General features: G+C 39.9%; 1 protein-coding gene across 1 annotated transcript in view; it reads left to right on the plus strand.

Annotated features, from left to right (window-relative positions):
• LOC145355013 (uncharacterized protein C16orf52 homolog B) overlaps positions 1 to 18,749 on the plus strand; it is a 94,895-nt gene that overhangs the window by 48,837 nt on the left and 27,309 nt on the right. Inside the window, exon 2 of the mRNA XM_080206773.1 lies at positions 15,544 to 15,756. Within this exon, the coding sequence (XP_080062899.1) occupies positions 15,544 to 15,756 (213 nt within the window). The remainder of the gene's footprint in view (positions 1 to 15,543; positions 15,757 to 18,749) is intronic.

Below are 18,749 nucleotides of genomic sequence, written 5' to 3' on the forward strand. Positions count from 1 at the left end.
TTTGGTTAAAAATAAAATCCATCCTTCCATTGTCAAAGGCAAATTAAAGTATTTTCTGCTGTGCAGTACGTCAGTTATGCAGCGCGTGCTGTTACCATCCTTAAACCACAACTTGATTTACCTTAAATTTCTTTATTTTCTCTAAATTTACCTAATATTTCTGATCGATAAGGGAATTAAGGGTTATGGGGAGAAAGCGGGAAAGTGGAACTGATCCACTTCAGATCAGCCATGATCTTATTGAATGGTGGGGCAGGCTCGAAGGGCTAGATGGCCTACTCCTGCTCCTATTTCTGATGTTCTTAACACCTATCATTTTTAATCTTGATGTGTTGTTTTAAATTTATCAAGTGGGAGACAAAAAGATGCTTTTTTGCAGTAATACTTTTGTCACTTTGGAACTGAATGTTTTAAGGTGGAGGTAGGTAGTGAATTATTTGGTAGATAGTGATTGTGGATCAAGTAACCAGCTTTATGATTTGATTTATTGTTGTCACATATTGGTAGACAATGAGAAGTATTATTTCTTGTGTGCTATACAGTCAAAGCATATTGTTCATAGAGTACCTAAGGGAGAAGGAAAGGAGGGGGTGCAGAATATAGTGTTAGTCATAGATATGATGTAGAGAGAGATCAACTTAAGTAGGTCCATTCAAAAGTCTGATGGCAGCAGGGAAGAATCTGTTCTTAAGTCAATTGGTACATGATTTTGACTTTTGTATCTTTTTCCCAATGGAAGAAGGTGGAAGTGAGTGTGTGTGGGGTGCGTAGGGTCCTTGATTATGTTGGCTGCTTTTCTGAGGCAGTGGGAAGTTTAGACAAAGCCAGTGGATGGGAGGTTGGTTTGCGTGATGGACTGAGCTGCATTCACAATTCTTTGTAGTTTCTTGTGGTCTTTGTCAGAGCAGAAGCCATATCAGAAATGTTGGTGGGCTTTCTTAATATAGTGTCAGTGTGGAGTGACTGGACACCTAGAAACTTGAAGCTCTTGACCATTTCCACTCCATCCCTGTTGATGTACACAGGGACATATCCTCCACTATGCTTCCTGAATTTCAAGACTATCTCCTTCATTTTACTGATATTGAGCATGAGATAGTTGTTGCACATTTCACCAATTTTTCTATCTCTTTCCTATACTCTGTCTTATGAGCTATCCAGGAATTCCCATGAACTGGGAATGGGTGATGGGAACACTTTCTGTTAAGCAAGCTGTTTGATGCATCATCAATATATTGCAAAGGGGAATGGAATGTAAAAATAATGTCGCTCTACAGGAACTCGGTGGGACCACATCCAGAGTTTTGTGAAGGGTTTTCGTTTCCTTTCTGAGAAAAAAATATAATTGCATTAGAAGCTGTTCAGAGAAAGTTCACTTGACCTCTTCCTGTGTTGAAGGGCTTGGCTTATGAACAAAGATTGGACAAGTGGAGCAAACTTACAATAATGGGAGAGGTTCTTATTGAAACATACAAGATTCTGAGGGGCTTGATAGGGTAGATATTGGGAAGATGTTTACACTTGTGGGGGAGATTTGAACATAAGGACACAGTTTAAGAATTAGCAGTCTTTCTTTTACAGTAGCGATGAGAATGTTTTTTCTCTGAGAGCTGTTAGTCTATGGAATTCTCTTCCTCAAAAAGCAACAGAGGCTGAATTGAAGCACCTTTTGTACACAGGGCTCGGTGAGACTTAAAGGAGTGTCTTTTTTTTATTGGACCCGAGGGAATATGGAGGAAATAAAGATTGCAACTGCAGTATGAAATTGGCAAAATTTGGGAGAGCCAGTAAAAAGTGTCTGTTGGCACAGTGATGCCAGCTGAGAGGGATGTAGAGGTTGAGGGCAGGCTGTACTAAAGGGATATCAAAGTACCAGCCTTGACTGTCACTGACAGCATCTTCACTTGCGAGTCAGAAGATCATGGGTGAAAGCCCCATTCCAAAGAGATAGACACACTCTCAGCTGACATTTCAGGACAGTACTGAACGAATGCTGCATTACTGTTTTTCACTGTGCACAAACGAACAAAATGCCAGCTGCACATTTTTTCTGCAATTTGAGATCCTCTCCACTTTGAGCTGGCAGTTTGTGGTATCAGTGGTAGCCATGATGTGGAGATGTTGGCGTTGGACTGGGGATGGCTCACCCCAGTCCAAAACTGACATCTGTGCACCCAAAGGTGCTTCAATCCAGCCCCCATTGTTTTTTGGGGAAGAGAATTCCACAGACTGATGGCCCCCAGAGAAAAACCATTCTCCTCATTGCCACTAAAAGGGAGACCGCTAATTCTTAAACTGTGCTCGTGTTCAACACACTCACCTGATGAAGGAACAGCACTCCGAAAACTCGTGATATCAAATAAACTTGTTGGACTTTAACCTGGTGTTATGTAATTTGATTTTGTATTATTTGTCAGAAGCTAGGCTGATTATTTGATGTGAATGCAGTTTGGGTGAATTTAGGATTGAAAGTAAGTTGTGTTGAGGTGAGCAGTACAAGGTTTGTGACCTGTTGTGCTTCGATATTTAAATTTCATATCTGACCAGCAATGACAGCTTTCGCTTCTAGGCATTTTTCTCTGATTTTAAGAGTTATCTTTTCTTTATAACTTACCATCTTGATCTGTGCATAAATAATGGCCCTGTAGATAGGTGGCTCTTAGAATAATAGGAGTGTGTTCACAGATAAGGCATAGGAAATAGCACTGTGTAAAAATAGCAAACTTCACCTCTTTGTAAGGTTGGTCAATACTTAGAACATGTAGGCTGTGACACTTCACTGAACTGTTGAAGGTTTGTCATCATATCAGATGTGTTGGCTAGATTTCCTCAGCCATTCACTGCAGGGGGAGCAGAGAATCATGCTGGCGTGAAATGCTGGAGAATTCCAGCCATTGTCTTTTAGAACATAAAGATTTATGGCATGGAAGGAGGAGTCCATTCAGTCTGTTGTGTCTGTGCTGGCCGAAAAAGAGTCTAATGGCCCAGTGTTAGGGCCCAAAAAGAGCTTGAAATGCATGTCAACGTGTTCTGTTTAGTGTATTGAGAGTTTCTGACTTTTGGTTGTGATGTTAAATTGAGACCCTGTCTGCTATGTTACTGGCATGGAAGATCCCATGGCAGCACTTAAAGAAAGGAAGGAAGAGTGGGTTATTTCTCTGCTTCCTAATCAATTATGTTCCTTCATGTAACATCAAAGACAGGTTAGTCATTCATTTGTGCTTGGTCACATAGATAATAAAGTGTTTTGGAACATTGAGCATTGATAAGATGCTTTATAAATCCGCGTTTTCTTTCCCCTTTTAATTTTTCTTCCTCTTCTTCTCCCCACTTCTCTTTTTCTGTCTCCTTTCTACCTGCCCTTCAATTTCTTCTACTCCTTTCTTCATCCTCAATTGCTTTTGAGGATGGCATTCAAGCCTCTGGACTCAGCTGCACAACTTTTAGACGTGGGATGGGAAAAGTTGGTCTTGTTCTTAGATTTTGATGGAGAGCATGATTTATCAATTCAGCATTCAGGGCTGGTTTATTTTTCCCTTTAACTTGTTGATTTTTCTGGGAATTGGTGTTGGGAGTATTGAACTCATTTGTTAAGCAGCACTTCAGCCCATGATGCCGTGGAACAGCTGTCAAATTTTATATTTGTATCAAGACAACAGTTTTAAGACTGCTATCAAAGCAGCTTGATAGATTTGTGTTCTCTGAATGATCTGTTCATTTCTTGGGGGCTGGGCGGGTGGTTGTGGGTGGAATGAAGGAGCAAACGAGCCTGAACACATTAAAAAATATAAAACCCCAGCTGTCTTGCTACAAGGAGCGATTGGAGGCCTAGTCGCAGCATTGACATCACACTTTCAGTAAAGTGTGATGGATTAGTGAAATGTTCATACTGTGTCAACATGAACTTGGAAAGTAGCCAGCAGTACAGTTCAGTATTTTGTCTTTACAAACTTGTGTTAAGCTTGGCCAAAGCGGAAACAACATTTAACGTTAGTGTGCAACACACGGTACAGGCATGTCACCAATGATGTAGTGATAGGAATAATTTAAAATGGAGCATACTCACACCACGTGAAAGTATATTGACTTGAGTGTAATTTTTCTTTTGCATATTGATACCAATGTGCTAAACCGGCCTAGTGACAGCGCTGCAATATTTCACAAAGACATGGAAATCCAATATAATTGAGAACTGAATAGCAAAGTGAAGCTGAAGACCCCCTCTAGTGAAGGTCATGGTCAAGTTCATCATCTAAAGGAACAGCAAGAAGCCAGTAGGAAGCATTAAGACTGCTAACCCAGAATATTAATGAACCTCATGAGTGCCTTTCACCATATGGCATTTGGCAGTAAGAGAACATGTTTATTTTAGCTTTGAATTGTTTGCATGGAAACTATTGTCTCAGTGAACAAAATTGCCGCTCCATGTATAGCATTTAGGATAGTAGATTTAACTTTCGTTGAGAATTTTTTTTTATTTTGCCTTTTTTGGGTGAGTGGGGGTTGAGGTGGCAGGGAAGAGTCACAGAGAAATCTCATGTTAAATTCTACTAATCTATTGCTTTTGTACACCACTCTTCCTAAGGCAAGAGTCTGGTATTTGCAAGGTTAGCCAAGCGTGCAGTATTGTTCACTGCTTGCTAAGGCTCCAGAACACATGCCAGTTTGCAGCGAACTTCCTCTGTGGTTAGTTGCAAAACAGTAGGAGACTGGCTAATTTTCCAGAAATGTTATCACAGTCATTAACCACCCACTGATGTCTTGAAATATCTACTTTAAGAAAAAGAATTTCGAAGTGAGATTTAAAACTAAGTTAGACCTTTAGACATTGGTTTTACAGCTGGGAAGCATTTTGGTTCGGATGATGAAATGACCCAAGAAAAATGTGTATTTGGCTTTGTAATGTAACATTTTGAGTAGATATTGTCGCTATGAGCTGATAATTTGTTTGAATTTTAGTTCGATCAGTAGGCAATTGTTTCTCAAAGTTACAGACAGTTTTTTAACTATTAATTGACCCTTTTAATCTAAGTTAGTACTTCCCTTGCAGTGAAGAATTTGAATTTTAGTGTTCCTAAATCAGACAGCTCATAATGATATGTTCATTGTGTCAAATTTCAGCTTTTGATCTTGATGTGAAATGCTGAGTGTCATCTGAGAAGTATATGAATTTTTGCCAGGCTCACATTTTGTTATCAAAAGAGAAAACGCTAGAAAATCTCAGCAGGTCTGGCAGCATCTGTAAGGAGAGAAAAGAGCTGACGCTTCGAGTCCAGATGAACCTTTGTCAAAGCTTAGAAGAAAAGTGGCAGTGAGTTTTGACAAACGGTCATCTGGACTTGAAACGCCAGATCTTTTCTCTCCTTACAGATGCTGCCAGACTTGTTGAGAGTTTCCAGCGTTTTTTCTCATACTTTGTTATGATGCCTACTGCAGTACCAAAAAGGGGAGTTGCAGTCGTTAAAGCAGATTGATGTGCCCCGAAGATTTTCTCCACTGCTTTGTTTTGAAGATTTCAGGTGGAGTCATGGCCTGTTTTGATCAGTATGTGGGCTGAGGGGAGAAGCAAATTGGTACACAGGGAAATAGCTGGAACATGGAAGAGAGTCAAAATAAATACAACACCAAAGAAAAAGGACAACTTGAAGAGCAGGAATGAGAGAACAAATCACATGAGAATTAGAACAATGGGAGAAATTGGATTAAAAAAAAGGAATGGTAGGAAATACCAAATTATTAGTGAAGGAATGGAATTGTTGATTGAATACTGACTTCCATTCTGCATCAGCAAGGCCCACACGGGAGCCATGAAGTGGAACAATTCCACCCTCCCCTCCCCAAACATGATGTCTCGCACCAGTTCCCAATGTGCAATATAAAATAGCCCAAGATACTAAACAAATTCCTGCACATCATTCCCATCCATTTTATTTTAAGTGGGTCTCCTGAGGGACTGATTCAGGTTCAGCTCCTTGATTATTTTGCTTTGAAAGATTATGCAAAATTGAAACTTATTTCATTTGAACAGTCATGTTGGACAGGTTCCCATTGGGCAATCCGAGTACAAAATTAAATTAGTTGCTAAATTAAGACTAATTTGTGCTTTGCGGGATTGGCATGCCTTTTTCGTTTATAATATAACCTCATTATGGAGTATTGATTCAATATAAACCATGCTGATAATGGATGAGGTATGCCATTGAGTTTAACTGCACATATTACAGGAAAGCTTGCTCCCATACCCTGTTCCTCAAACTTCATAACACTTTCCAAAATGATGTGGGATTCACTGTAGTGTTCTTCTGTGTTTGGAAAGACTGCTTTACAATAAAAAGTGCAATCACTTTCAGTCAATTTGTTCTCTCCAACCAAAACTAGTTACAAATTGTAACTTGAACATTTACTGTACCAGTTAAAATACAAACTTGGTTGTTGCAAGACTCAAAACTAGAAATGTATTTCTCAGCTGGGGGTCATTGCATTGAGATTTTGAACTTTCAAGTAGATGATGGCGTTTTGGTTGACTCTAATATAACATTTTTAAAACCAGAATTTTGATAAACCTTAAAGGGCATGTGAAATGTTATGTACTTTATAGCTATATTTACTAAGATTTCAATCAAGCATAACGAAGAACAAGCAACATACTCATTCTTTAAATTGATAAAACATCCCAAAGATATCATTAATTTAAATGTAAAGGAAAGGTAATTTTTAGTTTCCCCTGCAGTTGGCTGGTTTAACTATTGATGAGTTCTTGAGATTTCATTTAGGTATCAACTCATATAGTAGAAATAAAGTTACACTTGAAGTTAATCATCTGAAACTCAGATAATACACAGCAAAACCAAATGTTGAGTGTTGAAATAGTGTTTTCTATCAGTTATTTAACTAATGCACAATTAAATCCATGGATAAACTTTGTCAAATGTGCCACATTAATGATTTCACAAAGTCAGCATGCTCTTAAAAATGAGTGACTCTTGTGGCTTGTTTAAGCTTAAAATTGGATCATAGAATGATTACAACACAAAAAGAGGCTATTCAGCCATTATGTCGGTGCCAGTTCTCTGCAAGAGCAATTCAGCTGGTCTCGTTCCACCCTTTCCTTGTAGCCCTGCAAATTATTTCTCTTCAAATGATGCAATCAAATAATGCCCTATATTCGTTGCTAAATTGACACTCATTGAAATAATTGAATTCGTTCATGTCTCACAAACTTGTTAAAATGAAAGACAATCCAAAAAGTCTTCATCGTTATATATAATTAAAACGTTGTAAAAGAAGGAATGGGGCTAATTTGAATCCAAAAATTAGATTTTAGGCATGGACAAGATTCCTCATGGCAGGCTGGGCAAAAAGGTTAAATCACTCGGGATCAAGGGTGAACTAGCTAGATAGATTCAGAACTGGCTTGGCCATAGAAGATAGAGGTCACGGTGGAAGGGCGTTTTTTTGAATGGAGTTTTATAACTGGTGGTGTTCCCCAGGGATCAGTACTGGGACCTCTTGTTTGTAATGTATATATATGACTTGGAAGAAAATGTAGCTGGTCTGATTAGCAAATTTGTGGATGATACTAAAATTGCTAGAGTTGCAGATAGTGATGAAGATTATCAGATTACAGCAGGATATTGATAGACTGGAAAGTTGGGCAGAGAAATGGCAGATGGAATTTAATCTGGGCAAATGCGAGGTGGTGCATTTTGGCAGATCCAATTCAGATGGGAGCTATGAAATAAATGGCAGAACCATCAGGAGCATAGACACAGATATGGGAGTATGGGTCCACAAATCCTTAAGTGGCAACAAATGTGGAAAAGGTGGTAAAGAAAGCAAATGGCGTGCTTGCCCTCAGCGGCCAGGGCATCGAGTATTAAAGTTGGCAAATTGTTAGTTATAAAAAATGTTCAACAGGCCACATTTGGAATATTGTGTCCAATTCTCGTTGCTATCAGAAGGATGCAGAGGCTTTGAAGGGAGAACAGGAGGGAAGAGGTTTAGCAGGATGTTGCCTGGTATGGAGGGTATTAGCAATAAGGAGAGATTGAATAAACTGGGATTGTTTTCCCTAGAAAGACGGAGGCTGAGGGGCAACCTGATAGAAGTTTGTAAAATTATGAGGGGCATAGATTTTTAAGGTAAACGGTTGAAAACTTTTTCCCCGGACAGAAATGACAATTACAAGGGGACACAAGCTCAAGATAAGGAGAGGAAGGTTCAATGGAGATGTGCGGGGAAGTTTTTTACACAAAGGATGGTGGTGGCCTGGAATACACTGCCAAGTGAGGTGGTTGAGGCAGACATGTTGGTGCCATTTAAGACTTACCTCGATAAACACATGAATACAGTAAGAAGTCTGACAACACCAGGTTTCAGACTTCTTACTGTGTTTACCCTAGTCCAACGTCGGCATCTCCACATCATAGACACATGAATAGGCAGGGAATAGAGGGATGCAGGCAATTGATCTAGAAAGGACAATGTGATCGGTGCAGGCTTGGTGGGCCGAAGGACCTGTCCTGTGCTGTATTCTTCTTTTGTTCTCTTTGAGGCTCAGGGCATGCGCTGAGGTACTGAATGAGAACTTTGCATCCATCTTTACCAAAGATGGTGCACAAGTCATAGTGAGGGAGGGAGGTAGTTAAGACACTGGATGGGCTTGAAATTGATGCAGTTGAGATATTGGATAGGCTGCTATGTTTTTGATAAGTCACTAAAGCCAGACGAAATGTATCTAAGAATGCTGAGGGAAGCAAGGATGGAAATTGTGGAGGCTTTTGCCATAATCTTCAAATCCTTCTTAGACTCAGTGGTGGTACCAAAGATTTGCAAATGTTCAAAAAAGGGTATAAGGTTAAGCCAAGCTGACAGACCAGTAGTTTAATCTTAGTGGTAGGAAAGTTTTTACAAACACTAATAGTAAACAAAATTAACAATGATTTGGAAAAATGTGGATTAATAAAGAAATCCAGCATTAATTTTGAGTACAAATTGTGTTTGAAACAACTTACTTTGGTTTTTTTGATGATGTAATAGATTGGGTTGATGTGAATGATGCTGTTGATGAGCTGTACATAATTCCACAAGGCATTTGGTAAAGTTCCACAAAAGACTTGTCAGCAAAGTTGAAGAAAGAAGAAGTATGGATACAAAGTTGGTGGAGTAATGAGAAACAAAGAGTAATGGTAAATGGTTGTTTTTCGGACTGGAGGAAAATAGTGGGGATCCCCGGGGTGAATGCTAGGAGCTCTGCTCTTCATCATCATTCCTAATGACCTAGACTTTGGTGTTTAGGGCACGATTTCAAATTTTACAAATATTGTGAATTGTGAGGAGGCTAAGGATGAACCTCAAGAGGACACAGGCTGATGGAATGAGCAGTCAAGTGGCAGATGAAATTTAGTGCAGAGAATGGTGAAGTGAATCACCTTGGTAAGTGTTTTAAAGTTTTAATATTTATTTATTAATGTTGCAAGTGGGCTTACATGAACACTGCAATGAAGTTACTGTGAAAATCCCCTAGATGGCACACCTTGAGGCCTCTCTGTATGCACTGAGGGAGAGTTTAGTTTGGCCAGTGCGCCTAACCAGCATGTCTTACGGACTGTGAAAGGAAATCGGAGCACCCGGAGAAAACCTACACAGACATGGGGAGAACTTGCAGACTCCGCACCGACAGTGATCCAAGCCGAGAATCGAACCCTGGTCCCTGGCGCTGTAAGGCAGCAGTGCTAACCACTGTGCCACCATGCCATAAAATAAAGGATACAATTCTAAAGAAGGTGCAGAAATAGAGGGACCTGGGATATATATGCATAAGTCATTCAAGGTGGCAGAGCAGGTTGAGAAAGCAGTTGTCATTTTGGATTTAAACCTTTGCACAAATGATTACAGTACAAGATGGAAGGAATATGTACTGATGGGCAGTGATTAGGTTTATGTTCATGTTCAATTGCTCAAGGGCATTTTAACATTTTTTTCACTCCCAGATAGTGTGCAAGATAGAAACTTGATGTTTGTGCCATCTCAAGTCTCCCCAGCTTCTGTTTTGTAACTTCTTTTTATTGACCCTGTGGAAGCTTGACTTCCCGATGCCAATTGTTCAACTCAGATATCATGATCCAATATCCAGCCATCTCTATTCATGTTTTATATCTTGGCCAAGTGGACTGGGGATATGTTAGAAGCAATTGATCAAAAAAGGTGGTGCCAGCCAGAGTCCCAGAATCTCCCACAGTCCAAAAGGCGTGCTGGTTATGCTAAATTCTACCTGAGTGTACCTGAACAGGCGACAGAGTGTGGTGACTAGGAATTTTTCACAGTAACTTCATTGCAGTGTTAATGTAAATCCACCTGTGACAATAATAAATAAACATAAGCTTAGCAAGGGAGGCAATCAGCAAAGGTTCATTGGATTGGTTCCTGGGATCAGAGGCTATTCTATGATGAAAGGCTGTGTAAATTGGACCTATGCACTTTGAATGGAGATGTCGAGAAATTTCTTCACTCAAATTTATTGTGACGGTCTAGACTTCTCTACGTCAGAGAGTTATGCATGCTCCATCATTAAATTATTTAAAGCTGTGTTAAACAGATTTTGGTGTCTCATGGAAATAAGGGTTGTGGGACGTGATGAGAAGTGGAGTTGAGCTGGAAAATCAGTCATAATCAAATTGAATGGCTGGACAGGTTTGGGGGGCCTTTTGTCTACTCCTCCTCCTCCTTAAATTCTCTTGTGTTCAGTGTCTTGTCCATTCAGAGCCAAGACAATGAGGACAGGCAGACTTTTCAACCAATAGAGGCATCACACCCAATGTCAATTCCCTGTCCTCACTTGACAACTATGTATACCAACACAGGTTACTGAAAATGAATCGAACCTGGGTCACTGGCGCTATGAGGCAGCAATGCTAACAACTGTGTCACCGTGCTGCTAGTATTTCCCCCCTTAAGTAAGCTGATCAAAATTGTGTAGTCTGTATATGGCCTTACCGAACTACAAACAATTGTCGCAAGTCTTCCTTTTATTCTTGTACTCCAATCCCCTTGCAATAAAGGTTAACATGCTGTTTATCTTCCGAAATGCTTGCTATACCAGAAAGCTTACTATCTGTGTTCTGTGAAAGAGTACACCAGAGTCCTCAGCATTTAGAAGTTTTGAGCCTTTTTTAAAAAAATCTGCTTTCCTATTCTTACTACCAAAGTGAATAACCTCACATATCCACATTGTGCGCAGTTTGCCACCTTGTTGCATTCTCTTAATCTGTCTTTATCTCTTTGCAGCCTCTGTGTTCTTCTCACAAGCTTAGTACTGTCAGAAAGCTCTGTCTCTTTCTCAAAATCATTAATATAATTTGTATATAGCTGAGGCCCCAGCATTCTGCTTTACAGCCTTCTACTCATTACACCCTGCCAACTTGACAATGTCCTGTTTATCCCAACTCTCTGCTTCCCGTCCACTGACTGATCCTCCATTCGTGCTCATATATTATCCTGCAATTCCTTTATCTGATGTATTAGCCTTTTGTCTGGCACTTTTTCAAATGCCTTTTGGAAATCCTGGTTGCTCTTCATCTAGTAAGAAGTCTGACAACACCAGGTTTAAGTCCAACCGATTTATTTGATAGTAAACTCACAAGCTTTCGAGGTTCCCCTCTTCTTCAGGCGAATGGAGAGTTCTGGCCTCAGACAGTACATATAACAGCACAGACAGTTCACAGATTACTGATTAGAATGTAAATCTTTACACCCAACCTGCTATTTCCTCTTCATCTACCCAATTAGGTACATCCTCAAAAGTGTGGCACCTTTAGACAGTGCAAAAGTGAAGAGAAGATTGACAGGAAAATCTGTCAAATCAGTGACAGTCAGATTCTAATTTGTGTGCTTTCTTTCCCTGTGATGCCTGTGGCAGGATAACATTCAGTAGAGACCATATTCAGATATAATGTTCCAACACCGCTATGCCACTAACTGCCAGAGTAAACAGCTCAGTGCAGTGCATGTTCCTACGTGGCATGTTGTACCTTCATTTCTACAGAGGAAACTGAAAGGCTTGGCATGCATGTACTGGAGCAACTTTTACAAAAGTTTATTTGTATTTAATAAATTCATGAGTTCCAGAATTTGTAACCAACAGCAAAAATGTTGCTTAAATATTTAATGAATCGGAACGTATTTCATGTGGACACTGTAACCATTGTACTTAGCATAATGGAGACCAAGTGCATGTTATAAATTTTCATTCACAATGCAGGCCCAGTTAAGGAGTTGTCTGGAAGGAAAGAGCTTACCACAGAATTCTCAGAATAAATAAAATCTTATTCAGTTGAGACGTTTGTTAGAACAGTTTATTAAATATCTAACAAATTATTGTTTTTAACGTGCTCTTCAGTGGATACTGAAGTAATGACCTTGTAAATAATTCCTGCTTTTTCTTCCTACTCCCCACTGATGACTTATTATTTATTTGCCCTCTTGTTTTCTACTTTTATTCACACTCCAAAAACCATTAATGCTGCCCATCCTCCCCACCCCCCCCCCCCAAACGTGCACGCACACGCACACACGCACACACACACACGTGAATCTAGGCAAGACCATTGAGTGAAGGTAGCCATCACCATTTACTTAATTCTGTTCACCCCCTAGCCAAGCACACTTTCTTTCTACAGGTGTTGCCGGATAGCCTGTTAGAAGAGAAACTCTGACTGACTGATCAAGGTCATAGATAAAAAGCAAAATTCTGAGGAAGCTAGAATCTGAAAGAAAAACAGGAAATGCTGGAAAATCTCAGCATGTTTCACAGTATCTGTGGTGAGAGAGTAGAGCCAATGGTTCGAGTCAGGATGAACCTTTGTTTTGATTAAGACCATCCCCATGTACAGTCCCTTCCCCAATTCCTCTCCAGACCATGGGTTCAGCTCCACTGACACTCCAGCTGAGTTCCCTGTACAGATCACAAATGACATCTTCTGATTCCTCTTGACCATTATTGCACTTGGTAGAGTGTTTACCCATTGAGCCATTGTCGTATTCTCTCTCTCTCTCTCGCTCTGTCCACTCTTCCTGTGGTGTAATGAAATTTTTCCTATCATTTTGGTTGCTTCACAGCAGACGTACAATGTATTTGATTTTGTTTCCAGAGCAGCTAGCAGGTGCAAAGGAGCACATGCTATGATATTCTGATTTCTCTCTCTCTCCCTGAGAGTGAATCCTGTTTCCTCTCAGACTTACTTGTCTAGGAAATTAGTGTCTGCATTTCCACTGATTTGAAAAAAAAATGTTAATTTACTCAGCTTATCAGTAAATACATTCTGAACAAAACTTCCTATGTGTGCATGTTCAGCTAAAGATTCACACTGCTGGAAGGTATTGCTGTTCAAGTACTGGTTAAACCTCCCGGATGTGGGTTTTTTTTTGTTAAATTAGGCAGCTGTCTGATCTAGAAATATTTCTTTTGATCCCTTTGCACTCCACACAAGGTTTAAGGAGATGATTTGTGGCAACAAAGAATTGGAGTATTGTGCACAGGTTCTAATGCCTTGTGAGCTGTATATGCATGTTATTCGTTAAAATCTATATTATAATATTTTTTGGTGGCATTAAAACGGGTCCTGTCTTGTAAACCTCAGAATAATGAGGTGAGGATCCCTGTGAGGCCAATATGTCACATGAACTTGGACAGTGTCAATCCAAAACAGACCCTAACTTAACAGTTGCCATTCTTACTTGAGTGAGCCACTGGATGACTATCATGAGCCATTGAGAAGCCACATTGAAGCAAGGCAGAATGGGGAACTATACTTTGTATGTAACTGCACTGAGCCTTAACTAGAAGCTCTTGATACTAGGGTTGTTATCACACTAAGTAGTCTAAAAGATAAAATATTTTATTCCTCAGCACTGACAGCTCATTCTGACGAGCACAATATGTTGAGGGTTGAAGTCAGCTGATACTTGAGAAAATGCCAGCCTGACGTCCACTTTCCATGCTCTTTTAATTATCAACCCATGGTGCATTGTAACCAGTGAGCTGTCTCTTTTTAGACTGGCTCTTGCTGCCTAATCCTGTGAATACAGTCAGGTTATAAGAGTGCGTGCGCAATGTAGCTAAATGATGAGATAAATCCATTCTTCGTTTTAATTGATTAGGGCGCAAGAGATATGTGCAGATGAGCAGCTTTCTCTTTGTACTTGAACAAGATGCAATCCACTTTCATCACTTCCTCATCTAGTATTGTTTTTGTTCTACAATGAATTTGCAATTTCAACCGGAAACTTGCATATTGAAGCCAGATCTACAGATGTTGCTTGCAGCTGCAGTGAGGGCAGCAGGTTGGCTGCAAATGTTGACACAGCAGATTCTTTATTTAAATCCCCACCAATTTCTTTTCTCTCAGTCCCTGACTCATGTTCTATATTAAAAGGAAGTCTGACATTTATATGATGTTTTTCATTACCCAGGACACCCCAAAGCAATTTTGCTGGTAATGGAATGCTTTTGAAGTGTAGTCACTGTTGTAATTTAGGAAACATGGGAACCACTTTGCACTCAGCAAACTCCTACAAACAGCAATGTGACAATGAGCAAATAATCTGTTTTAACTGAGAGCTAAATATCAATCAGAGCTCTGAAAATATGTTCTTGACAAAGTGCCACAGGATCTTTTAGAATCTTAGTGGACATAGTAAAGTCCCATTTTAATGTCACATCTCGAATAATGGCATCTCTGACTATGCTGCATTCCTTCAGTACTGCAGTGGTCAGTTGAAATTTTATGCTCAGTTCTCTGGAGTGATACTTGAATTCACAAACTGAAGGGCAAGTTTACTACACGCTGAGGTACAACTAACTATCCAATTATGTCCAAGTGAATTTACAATTTCAATTGCACAAGTGGTAAAGGGGAAGACCATTTCTGTAAATAGTTAATTTGTTAATTAAACTTGTGTAATATTTTGGTTTTGCAGCTTTCTGAGCAAGTTAATATTTTTTTCTGCTGGAGAGTAGATTTTCCACATAGGTTTATATCTTTAGTCCATCTGACCAGATTTTGTGCATCATATCTGGTTTCTACTTATAAGGGATGATGTGGTTAATGAAACTTGATTCATAGTGGAGGCAAATGTGAAAGAATACCACAGGTGCTGTGGGTTTTCTCCAGGTACTCCATTGTCCAAAGATGTGCTGAGTAGATGGATTGGTACGCTAAATTGACCCCAGTGTCAGAGGGATTAGCGTGGTGGGGTTACTGGAATAGGGCTTGGGTGGATTGTAGTAGGTACAGGCTTGATGGGTTGAATGATGATCTTCTGCACTGTAGGGATTCTATTCTATGAGATGCTTAACTAAAGTGGTTTATTTTGTATACCACCCCTCTGCTTGTGGGATTGTGTACGTATGTCAGTGTAGAGGTGATATCCTTGATCTCCACTGCATTTGAATATAAGTTTGTTTGTGGGCTAACTTTAAGCAAAGCGAGTATTGCCCGATATACAAACAGAAAGGTAATTTATTTTGTCTCTTTGCTCCCATAGGTGCTCTGACGGTTGGCCTCGTCCGTCAGTGTCAAACCATCCATGGCCGTGACCGAACATGTGTCCCTCCACGTCTTCCACCTGAATGGGTCACAACACTGTTTTTCATTATTCTGGGCATTATTTCATTAACAGTAACGTGCGGTTTGCTGGTGGCTTCACATTGGCGTAGAGAAACTACCAAATATGCCCGCTGGATAGCCTTCGCTGGAAGTAAGTTCAATTTGGTTTCAGAGTTAAACTCCCAAACTCTTGCGAACCTTGAGGATTTTCCAGAATTCCAGTAGTGCAAGTGGAATATTTGCTCCTGTCCCCCCATCTCACCCCTCAAACCGACAGGGGTGGCTACAGCACCAGTATGGTCATTGTCTTACGTTTGCCTGCTGTAACAGTTTGTTGGAATTTGCATTCTTTCATGCTAGCATGAACAGATTTATGATATTGGCCAAATTTATTTACCAGGCAGAGTACCTTCCCAATGAAGGTTATTGCTGAAACAGCCCTGCACTGTAGGGTGTTCACTTTCCCCAGCTTGCTATTTGCAGCCAGCACAAAATGCAAGCAGGATTTCCAAGTGATCTAGCTTTCATCAGCCTGTAATGGTACTGTTTGAATACAGAGTTCTGGTTTGAAGTTAATGAACGCAAGGTGATCCCTTTTGCCATGCAGCAAATTAAATATATCCCAACTAAGAATGGACTGTAAACATTTGTGCTGATTTTGACATGACAGCACGAGAGGTATGACCTAATGTACTGCAAAATGTAATTTACAGATGACATTCTTTGGCCAGGCATCAATTTTATTATCCCGATGAAAGCTTCAATTAAAAAAAAATCCCCTTGCATTGGTGGATTATAAAGGATTTAATAATGGTTGATAAAAATCGTCTTTATGCTCAGTTAATTTGAGGTTTGGCTGCTGTTGGTCAGTTTATATCGGGTGAAGCTAGAACCAAAGTGTTGAAAGGAGGAAAGGAGAAGAGAAGTATTTGCACAGTAGCCAAATCTCGTATTTGCCAATCTTGTGAGACCCAACAAAGTAATTATTGTTGATTTGAAGTGTGTTTAAAAAAAACGAAAGAACCTGCGTGTATGTGTATTGCAACTTCAGAATGAGCCTGGAATATTTGAATGTTTAAAAACATGAACCATTGACGCTATTTCTGTGAAGCTTATACCTATACAAACAGGTCCGACAAAAAATGTTCTGTACAGAAGTAAATCCCAGAGTGACAGCGATTTTGTTGAATTGAGTTAGAGCCAACACTAGTAAATGATCCAGTCTGTTCTTTGATACAACAGGTTCTGTGAGCAAGCTTGAATGAGCATTCCCTGAAATTGGTATTTTAAATTATTAAAAGGCATATGAGGACCACACCTTTATTTAGTTTGAACTTTGAAAAAGTCTATTCAGACTTTGTCCTGGAAATGTATTGGCGCCTGATGTTTGCTTTTAGATGATAACATCAGTTGAAAAATACCATTTTTAAGTATAACCACTTGTTAGGAATAAAATAAAAACTGCTGGAAAAACACAGCAGGCCTGACAGCATCTATGGAAAGAGGAACAGAGTCCCTGTGACTCTATGGAGCTTTGAAAGGAGTAGTGTAATGGATTGTATGCTGTTTAAGAGAGAGTGGAGCAGCTGGAGCTGAAAAGAATATCAGTGATGAATGGGACCTAGGAGGGTATAGGGGACGAGACTGAGCAAGTGTCAATGCTAGTGCGGACTATAGAATGTGTACATAGTGGCACAAAAGGTAAGAAAGCAGAATGTGTTAATAAGAGAACAAAAGTCTGTACTCAATGATCACGTGACAGATAACCCAGTTCCAGGGGCAGGGGGGTGGGGTGCTTTGCATTGGGACAAAAATGTTCTGGATAAAAAAAGGATCAAGATGGAGGAGCACAGTCACAGTCTAAAGTTGCTGAACTCAATACTGAATCTGAAGGGAGTGCTAGCTATATTGCGCCTAATTGGAAAATGAGGTGCTGCTCTTCTGGTTTACATTGCATTCCAGTGAAGCCCAACACAAACTGAGACGTAATGCCTCATCTTTTGATTAGGCAGGTTACAGCCCTTGGGACGCAATATTGAGTTCACCAACTTTAGACTGTGACCCTTCTCCTCCATCTTGACCCCTTTTTAATCCGAAACATTTTTGTGCCAATGCAACTCCTTCCTCTCCCACTGTGCCATATGTCTCTTGTTCTTATATTTTGTTTTCCCTGAGTACTAACCTTTGTTCTCCTATTAACACATTCTCCTATCCTTGTGCCACTGTCAACACCTTCTGTATAGCCCTTCACACTGCCATAGGCACTTCCTCAGTCTCATGCCCTTCACGTCGCTGTTGCAATCTCTCCTAGCTCCCACCTATCACGAACCTTCTACTCTGCTCCAGCTGCCACACTCCTCTTATACTGTATATAATTGATCATATTTTTCCCTCTCCTTGGCTCTGATGAAGAGTCATATTGATTTGAAACATTATCTTTCTCCACAGATGCTGCCAGGTCTACTGAGTGTTTTTCTGCATTTTCCATTTATTTTTCAGATTTGGAGGATTTTGCTTTTATTTATTACTGGTTAGAATCCTTCCTCTCTTATCCCAGTTTCCTTTAAAAAAAGGTAAACTTAGTTCCCATTTTTAACCAGGAGGGTTTGGATTTCTTTCAAGTTACCTCCTAGTCCTAGCTTTCTGACAGTGTCAGCTACTGACAGCATAATACCAAACTTTCAGAAAGTGCTTTTCTTCCCAGCTATGCAGCATTGAAATAACAAGCTAATAGGTCAATAAATTTAGAAATCTAAATGCCTACTCCCGGAAAACTATGTTAGAACATTGATCCTTGACTGGAAACATGCAACCCCCATCACAACTATTATTCTGATTTACTTTCATTACAAGTTCTTAGCAGTCCAATTCACAAATTCACAGCATAGCAGACTGAGCATTGGAAGTGGTGGCACACCTAATCCATAGCTAAATATCTCTTGTAGGCCACTTATGGAGCAGAATTTGGGATGTTTTGCTGACAGCAAACTAGACTGCTGGATGTTTACAATTAAAAGGTGGGTGCAGAGTGTAAGGATTAAATGGAGTTAAAATAACAAGCAAAGATTTTGGTCATTAACAATTGTACATCTGCCTGACCAAAACAAAATGCAGGAATGTCCGCTGATCCTCTCATTGCACAAT

Source organism: Carcharhinus amblyrhynchos, chromosome 18, assembly GCF_965287045.1.
Source record: "Carcharhinus amblyrhynchos chromosome 18, sCarAmb.v2.hapA, whole genome shotgun sequence".
NCBI lineage: Eukaryota > Metazoa > Chordata > Chondrichthyes > Carcharhiniformes > Carcharhinidae > Carcharhinus > Carcharhinus amblyrhynchos.